The sequence below is a fragment of the Gekko japonicus genome, unplaced genomic scaffold, assembly GCF_001447785.1.
Source record: "Gekko japonicus isolate JY-2015 unplaced genomic scaffold, Gekko_japonicus_V1.1 scaffold97, whole genome shotgun sequence".
In the NCBI taxonomy this organism is placed as follows: domain Eukaryota; kingdom Metazoa; phylum Chordata; class Lepidosauria; order Squamata; family Gekkonidae; genus Gekko; species Gekko japonicus.
The window spans coordinates 1,523,151-1,532,064 of record NW_015170278.1 but is presented as its reverse complement, the minus strand read 5'-3'; the positions used below and the strand labels follow the sequence as shown (position 1 = coordinate 1,532,064).

General features: G+C 42.1%; 1 protein-coding gene across 1 annotated transcript in view; it reads right to left on the bottom strand.

The window, feature by feature from the left end:
- Positions 1-2,095: 2,095 nt before the first annotated feature.
- GRM2 (glutamate receptor, metabotropic 2) overlaps positions 2,096-8,914 on the bottom strand; it is a 48,878-nt gene continuing 42,059 nt past the window's right edge. Inside the window, exons 4-5 of the mRNA XM_015417722.1 lie at positions 4,127-4,292; positions 2,096-2,169 (exon numbers count right to left, since the gene is read on the bottom strand). Of these exons, the coding sequence (XP_015273208.1) occupies positions 2,096-2,169; positions 4,127-4,292 (240 nt within the window). The remainder of the gene's footprint in view (positions 2,170-4,126; positions 4,293-8,914) is intronic.

Sequence of the window (8,914 nt, the reverse complement as noted above, 5' to 3'; positions counted from 1 at the left end):
TATGAATGGGGTAACAGGACCCCAGTTGCTTGGAGCACAGAAACAATATATAGCAAGGTCATGCGCTGCACTGTGAGTAGTCAGTATACCTCTTCTCCACATGCATGGGTAAGTAGCAGGCCTCAAAAGATATCCCTGCCTCTGCAGAGGGATGGAGGAGAAACAATGAGGCAGGTCAGGTGTTTTCCATGAAGTGGATACTAACAGCAACAAGTGTGCCACCCGGGCAGGGAGCTCAGAAGATTTTTTATAAAATAAAATCCTGCCAGATTAGAGCAGCTGAGAGCCAAACTACACACAAACAAAAGCTCAGAGTCTTCAGAGAAATGGGTGTGTCTCCCTGCAACATCATGGAGCTAATTGATCAGAGAGGTTCCATCATACTTGTGTTTTTCTTTAGCTACTGAGAATCCTTTGGAGGCTCGGATGTACTTCCTGTTTGGAAGATTTGGCACCAAAACAGAATTTACCTGCTGTTTCCAGGGGCAAAGAAGCAGGGCCTTTTTTTCTAACAATGTTTAGAAATGGCAGGGATCTGCTGTGATAGGCAGGTTTGAGAACAATGGCAGTCAGCAATCCTTCCAGAACTTCAATGTAAACAGCAGAGTAGCAGATACCACCTTCCCCAACACGACCTGCACAGATATGGCCCTCCTTTTTGCCTGTCTGCAGCCCATATCTAGGCTCTTGACCAAGGTCCTAATCTCCTGCCCAGATTCAACATGAGCCCTACTGAAATTCAGAGAAATGGAGGTACTTGACCTGATGGGTGTAGGTTGCCTATGATTGCCAGGACACTGGCAGTTTGCCTGTGTTTCTTCTTACATTTAGCCTTGTCTTGTACTTAAGTCATTTCTCTCCGTTTGCCAACATTGCCTGTTCTACCAGGGAGCTCTCATTCCAAATCGCCTTATGTTTACTGGAGCTCTCCCTTCCCTTCCTACAGCCTAGGCAGTTTGATGATATAGGAAGACTTCCTAGGTGTTTGGTCCAAACTGCTGCACATTCACAGAGGAACATGGACACCTGGCTGATCAAATGATGGGTTCTTTCCTCAGTTTGCTATTATTGCCAGTGATCCTCTGTCACTCCTTACTAGTGTTACTAGACCTAACACTCAGGTCTTCTGGTTATCTTTTCTTCCTGGCCTTGCTTGTTCTGCTTAGAGCAGCATATATCACTCTGTGATCAGTCAGGGCTGGTTCTGTCCCATGGTGATGAAATGGAACCTTCATGTTTCGAGGCAGAATGCTCAGGAGCACAGCAGGAGAAGCTATTGCCTTCATGCCCTGATTGTGGGCCATCTAGGAACATCTGATTGACAGCTGTGAGAAACAGCCTGATGGATCTTTACGCTGGTCAAGAAGGGCTCTTCTTATGTTCTTCCTCTACTCCCCAGATTTCCTTCTCAAACACTAGCAGCACCTTGTTCATTAGTTTCAGGAAGCTTCTCTCTTTGTTAAGGAGTTACCTTTGCAAATCAACAGGGAGACATAAGATAACAACTATTTAAATTTGGGGTTGTTTACCCAAAAGCCAGTGTGTCTGCCTAGTTCTTTGTACGTATTGTGTAATGAGATTCTGTCCCATCTGTTCAATCTGTAGCACCTAGTAGTCTTGCAAAGTTTGTGGCAGTTGTTTCTCCTTCCTCCTTCCTCTAATAGCAGAAGTATTGTACCGTTTGTTATGGAAAGTTTTAAGGGTAGGATAGCACAATAGTACAGTAGCTTGTGTGTAAGAGAGGAAGATGAAGATGAATATCCAGTCTTTATCAAATGCTGTCATGTCTCCCAAGGGATCAGATAGGTAGTGTTTCTGCCTTATAAAGGAAACCTTTCACAGGTGCACACTCAAGCATCCTGAAGTTTTCCTGCATCTCTGAGGTGACACTGGACTTCAGGGGTATAGGTTGGTTCTCCATTCTCACATGTCCGTTTCCCTTTCCTCAAGAGAAGATTGTCCAATAATCAGATGCAGTTTTGTTTTGCGTAAAATGGAAGGGATGTAAAAGGCCCATTAGGAAAGAAAAAGGCATGTGTTCAGAGGAAGTCTGCACAAAGGCAGCATACACTCACTGGCAGAAAACACACGGCATTCACAAGGAGGATGTTGTGGAATCCACCACTTCACGGCCATTGCACACAGTTGGGACATACTGAGAAGATGACCCTGTGGGACAGAGAAATGGGGGGAGGTTTAGAAGAATAATAGATGTTGAGAATCCCATGTTTACATGCCACAAACATCACCATCTGCGAACCTAATGCACCTGGTAAGGGTATGATCTTAACACCCTTCTAAGCCCATTGATTCAGTGGAGTTAGAAGGGCACAGCTCCATTTAGGATTACACTGTGAGTTACCATTTACTGTTAACAATGCCATATTCTTCAAAACCATTCCTAGTATTAAATTCTGTATTTAATAAGGCTACGGGATATTAGTATTCATGCATTAATATACTCCTTCCAAACAGAAGACTAGCACATCAGGGAGGAAGGTTCTACTCAAGTCACTTGCCTCTTGCACTGGTTTTCTATTTGCAGGGTGTTTGACATAAGACATCAATGAAAAAAATATGATTCCTCACCTGCAATCTAAAATGTTGTGATCCATCCTACCACACATTCTGTAGTAGCCATGCAGCTACATCTACATTTCCCACATTGCCTTTTATACTACATCAGCATTGCCTGCAGACTTTATCTAGAGGTATGTAGATTTAGTGCAGAGCACAGGACTCAGGATCATGAGACCCTCAGATTTCAGAAGCTAGGTGGGTACCTGAGCAGGATTTCTAATAAAGGGTGGTGACAGGCTTTAGTGCCACATACAGTAGTTACTTTGATCAAGTGTTGCAAACATAATTTATGGTGGTGGAAAAGTGCTGTTAAGTCGCAGCTGACTTATGGTGACCCTGTAGGGTTTTCAAGGCAAGAGACAGAGGTGGTTTGCCATTGCCTGCCTCTTCATAACAACCCAGAAAATCCTTGGCAATGTTGCATCCAAGTATTAACCAGGGCTGGCCCTGCTTAGTTTTTGAGATCTAACCTAGGCCATCCAGGTAGAGTAAATATAATTATATAGGTTATCAAATCCATATTTAAATGGATTTGATAATCCATTTAAATATGGTACCTCCCGCTCCAACGGTAGTATCGATACCGGAGGCTGAAGCACCTCCATCGATACAGACTATCCATGTGTTGGAGTTGCTCGTGTACACAATTTTGAATTTGCTTTTTTTAAAAAAATCACAGAATGGACACAGCTGTGCCTTTACTAAAGATAGCCTGATGTGATGCACTATCAGTGCCATTCTAAGCAGAGTAATATTCTTCTGAAGACATTGAACTCAATGGGTTACCTCTGCTTAGGATGGGGCTGTACCTTTATCACTGCATCTGGGAAGCCACTACTGGACTTGGTCTGAGCCAATGGGGGTCTTACGTTTAAAAGTCTGACAATCTTTTGCAAATTGGACACAGGCAGCAGAGGGAATGGCACAAGCAGAAATGAACGTGGCCACGATATGGCAGTCCTGATGACTAAGAAACAATTGTTATGATTTTGGCCATCCAACTGCATGCAAGGGGAGATTGTGCTTTGAGCAATCCTCTCAATATGCACAGTTGCCTTTTTGTATTAATAGTTTACATGTGTATTTTCCAGTACATGTAAATATGCATCCTCAAAAATCTGGGTTTCCAATCATGTGTATCAAAGCTATAAAATGCGTGTGCTGCCCCATTCACACAAAAGGGTGACCATGTGGATCAAGAAGCCGCCCAGAGCCTGCTTTGGCGGGGAGGGCAGGGGATAAATCAAATAAATAAATAAATAATTGTGCAAGTGTGAGTTCCCCTTACACATTGTTAGATTGCCAGAAGTGTAACAATTGAACGGGGCTACAGTTGAACCTTTGATGTTTTAACAGGAAACATTTGCAACTTTTTAAAAACACTGCAACCTGAACCAGGTATACAATTTTCAGTTATACCCTCACCACTGAGTAGTTCTTTTATAACGTGGGCACTGTAGTTCAGCTGCAGGTGAAATAAATTTTGGCTCCCTGTCGTCACAATGAGAATGAACACAGTGCAGGAAGAGACTTCCGTGTCACTTACCATGTGAGCTTGCAGCAGTCACGCTAAAACGATTGGTGGAGACCCGATGACTGGCTACGTTCTTCTGGGGCTGGAAGAGGATGATATGAAGCTTGGGAGTAAAGAGGCAGCCAAGGACCACAGTGCCACTAAGACTAACTGAGATGCACATAGTAGTGGTCTGAACCTGTGGTCAAGAATAAGAATGTCAATGCTGCAGGTAGGGAGAGAGATGGAAATGCATATATGCACTAACAACTACCTAAGCACAGGCTACATCACCAGTTGGTGGAGGAAGGCATGAGGAGCATGTCAGTCTACGACAAAAAAAGGCATAGGCTTCTTCTATGAGCACATTCTTCAAAACAATGTAGGCCTATAGGCTATGCATCACAGCAACTTAAAAAATTAGGCATTCCTAGTACCTCTCTCTCTTTCCTTGTAAAGGTAAAGGTTCCCTTGCTCGAAAGCCAGTCGAGTCCGACTCTAGGGTTGCGGTGCTCATCTCCGTTTCAAAGCCGAAGAGCCAGCGCTGTCCGAAGACGTTTCTGTGGTCATGTGGCCGGCATGACTAAACACCAAGGCGCATGGAACGCTGTTACCTTCCCGCCAAAGTGGTACCTATTTATCTACTTGCAATTTCTTGCTTTCGAATGGCTAGGTTGGCAGGAGCTGGAACTAGAGACGGGAGCTCATTCCGTCATGTGGCAACTCGGGTCTTGAACTGCTGAACTACTGACCTTCCACAGCCTGCAGTTCAGCATTTTAACCACTTGAGCCACCGCAGCTCCTTTTACCTTCCCCCCCCCCTTTCCTTGTACCTGCCTCAAAATCCTCTGTTTCCTTGGTTTTAGGTGTATATGTGTGCATTTGAAAAAAGGTTTTCTGGGTGTGACTTCTATAATATGGAGACAAAAGTAATATATTACTACGTGATTACTGAGAACATTAGCTGTTTTGTCACTTAGCTATGTAACAACATCGGTGTGAACTGCATATCAATGTACATGGCACTGTACAGAGTTTCAGGAATCTGAACCGGTGACGACTGTTAAAGAGATCTTGGGGTTGTGGTGGAAAGTCCAATGAAAATGTCAACTCAATACTCACCCTAGTGAAAAAAGATAAATTCTATGCTAGTGATCATTAGGAAAGGGTTAAAAACAAAGTAGCCAGTATTGTAAGGGCCTCTTATCGATCTATGGTGCACCACACTGGAATAGTATGTATGGCACTAGTCACCAAATCTCAGGTAATAGGCAATTAACATCTTCATTTGCAGAACTAGCACAGGGAGAAGTGCCAGTATTGGTACTGAATGAGTTTTTCACCTTTCCCAGGAGCATGGGGGTGGTGTGGGAAGGGGGGTGGTGTCTACTGTTAATTAATTAATTTATTTATCAAATGTATACCCCACTCTCCCTGCTAGAGCAGGCTCAGGGTGGCTGAATTGAAAACAAAGCCATATATATGTAAGAAATATAATCCCTGCTGCTCCCTCCCCATCTTCCTGTGCTCAGGTGAGTGTGAGTTTTTATTTTGTGAGATTCTCAAGGAGGGACAGAGCATCTGTTTTTTAAGCAAAGACAAAACAGGAAAGTGAGGGGACACAAAAACCTGACCCAGCACCTGATACTCTCCATCTCTCAATTCACTGCAAACCTGATTTAAGCATTTTTCTCCCATCTGGCTTTGGAATTGAGCAAACCAAATAAGATGGAGGGGGCGATATCTCCTCTTATCTAAGCACTCCTTTTTTGTTTTGAGATAGACTCTTGCAACCACTGTTCCTTCTAAGCTGAATTAATGTGAGCTAGTTCACAGTTTTTTAGACTTTGGCTTGCACATTTTTGTCCTAGCTCAGTAAGGATGGCCTTCTTTATTGCAGTCACACACTGTCTCGACATTTTCAGTGAGTTATCTACTACAACTCCAAGATCTCTCTCTTGCTCAGTCTCTCTCACAAGGCTCCACAGCTTAGAGGGAGCATTGCTTGCAACCCCTGCCAATGTTAATTGCCTATAAAATGGAGTACTTTCTCTTATCTGCTTAGATTTTGGCAGGGAAGATCCCTTGAGTACAATATTTCATCTTTGGAGGGAGGAAATAGTAGAAATAAGAGAAGAATATAATCAAGACAGTGAACTATAATAACTGTAGTAAAAATAAAAATAAAAAACTGCCATGAACCAAAACAGAACTGAAAATTTTTGTTGTGTACATTCCTAAGAACTGTGATATTAGACTACAGCTGCTTAATAAATACATAAAAATAACACCTGGGCAATCAGAACAAATGTTTAAAGACAAAGATGTAAAGAAGTTTGTGGTTAGGCAAAAGATAATTTTTTTAGGTTAATAGGCTAACCACTGTATTTATTTTTGGTTGCGATTTTAGTACGTGAATGTTTTTACTGGTGTACACTGCCCTGAGGCCTGTTCCACAGGGAAGGGTGGTTTAAAAATCTAGTTTAATAAAATAATAAATAAATAAAATAACCTATTGGTTTCCTTTGCAGTACTGTCGGGGATGAGTTGGGGGTGTTTATTGCTTCTGTTCTTGAATTACTAAGGAAACTAATATATTGTCATCCCACCAAGATACTTATTTTTGTACTGTTTTGCCGTCAACCATACTTTCTCCATGCTGACAGAAATCAAATCCAAGAATATATACAACAGGTGAGAAATAGAAGTGCAAATTACTCAAGTTGTCAAGAAATTTAGCTGACTTCATGAATATACAGCACAGTATTTTTTAAAAAATCATTTAAATACACTGAATAATTAATATATTTTGGTACTAACTTTACCAAGGACTTTCTCTGATTTTTCTAATAATGAAAGCCACCAGGATTACATCGCTCCTATTACTCTTAGGTATTTATATCGGCAGTTCTCATATGAATAGTACTATACTGAGCTGAACAATTATTTCTTATTGCATCTTGAAACATTCTGTCTATATATTTCTAGGGCTTGTGCAAGTCCAGATGAGCAGTAATTCAATCAGTAAGACTTTATGCTCAGATTTCTACCTTCTGTGCTCTAAGAGAGTGCTCAGCAGTTCATATTCACCTCAGAATGTATAACATCTTTATTTTTAATTTAACGTCTGTATGTGAAGAAATATTCTGCACACTTACCTATAAACACTAGTAGTTCCAATATAATGCATTTTTGAGTCTCATTTCCCCTAAATAATTGAGATACCTAGATGGTGAGACTCCTGTACACTAGAGTACTTCAACCAAGTCCAGTATCTCATGACTCTATATCACGAATTTACAATTTCATCCCCAATGTATCTTGCAAGAAAACTGCTGAATTACTTTTCCATGTGACAGCTGAGGAAAGTACAACAAACACTTTTCAGAATAAAATAGACAGCTATGACAAACACAAAAGAGTATAATCCTCCTCTTCTGTGTATATTGCCAAGAAAAGTAATGTTTTAAATGAGTGCATGCCATTCCCATTTGATGCAAGTTGGATATATTTTTGTGTTGGAGTATTGTGCCTTAGAAGCAGCCTTTAAGTTGCTCGGGGTGTCTAGTGATATTTTAGATTTAGAGCTGCTAAGAAACTCCTCATAAAATGTCTTTGAAACTAGGCCTCAGTTGTCACTAATATGTCCTGCTAGCCACACCTCAGTGAAATCTCTTGTTTTCTATGAACTGTGACCTTCAGAGAAAAAGCAGTGGGCAGAAACAATGGAATGGCCTTTCCATTATCTACATGGGAAACTCCCTTAATCCAACACCAAATTGGGAGAGGTGAAAGGGCAGCGGGAGTGGGACTCGGTTTCTGCTGTCCCTTTCCCAAGTCCAGCAAATTCAGACTAGGATGAGAATATCAGTAGGTAGAGCCTCCCATCCACTAGGTCTCAGCAGAGTTTCGTGGACCAGAAGGTTAACACTTTATAACAGGCTTGCAGGGCTGCAAAAGGGAATGTGTCAAGTTCTGGACTGTACTTTAATTTGGAAGGTACTCAAGATTAAATGAGACAAAATGGCAACCAAAAAAAACTGTGATCAGATCCTCTGCAGTCCTTTCACGTTTCAAACAGCTGCAGGAGACAGGATCATTACACCCTTAAATCCCACTGTCCTGAACCTCATATTTTGCCTATGGTGGAAAATATGCAGGTCCCATTCAGGTATCTATATTTTCTCTCAGGTGGTAAATACGCTTTGTGTTTGTGTGGGTATACCTCAGTGTGTGTGTGTGTGTGTGTGAAAGAGAGCGAGCGAGAGAGGGAACGAGAACAAGGAATAAATCAGGAAAATGGCATAGCATGAATGGTTTAATATCACACACACACACCCTGCCACAGCCCCAGGGGTCCTATTGTTAATTTGACTCTTAGAAGCAAGGAAAATCTTATTTAGTTTCACTGAGGGAACCATTCATAGTTAAGCATGATAGTCTTTTGGCTACCCTACATAGATGATGATTTAGCTCTAATAGCACTAGGGTTCCCAAGTCCGATTTTCGCCACAGCGGGGGACTCCCGGCTGCCACACCCCCAGGGGTCCTATTGTTAATTTGACTCTTAGAAGCAAGGAAAATCTTATTTAGTTTCACTGAGGGAACCATTCATAGTTAAGCATGATAGTCTTTTGGCTACCCTACATAGATGATGATTTAGCTCTAATAGCACTAGGGTTCCCAAGTCCGTTTTTCGCCATAGCGGGGGACTCCCGGCTAGTGGCTGGACCGCGCGCACAGCATCCACGTCACTCAGAAGTACCGCAACCATGCTGGGCATGCTGGGGGCGGGGCCACGACCATCTGAGGGAAAACCAT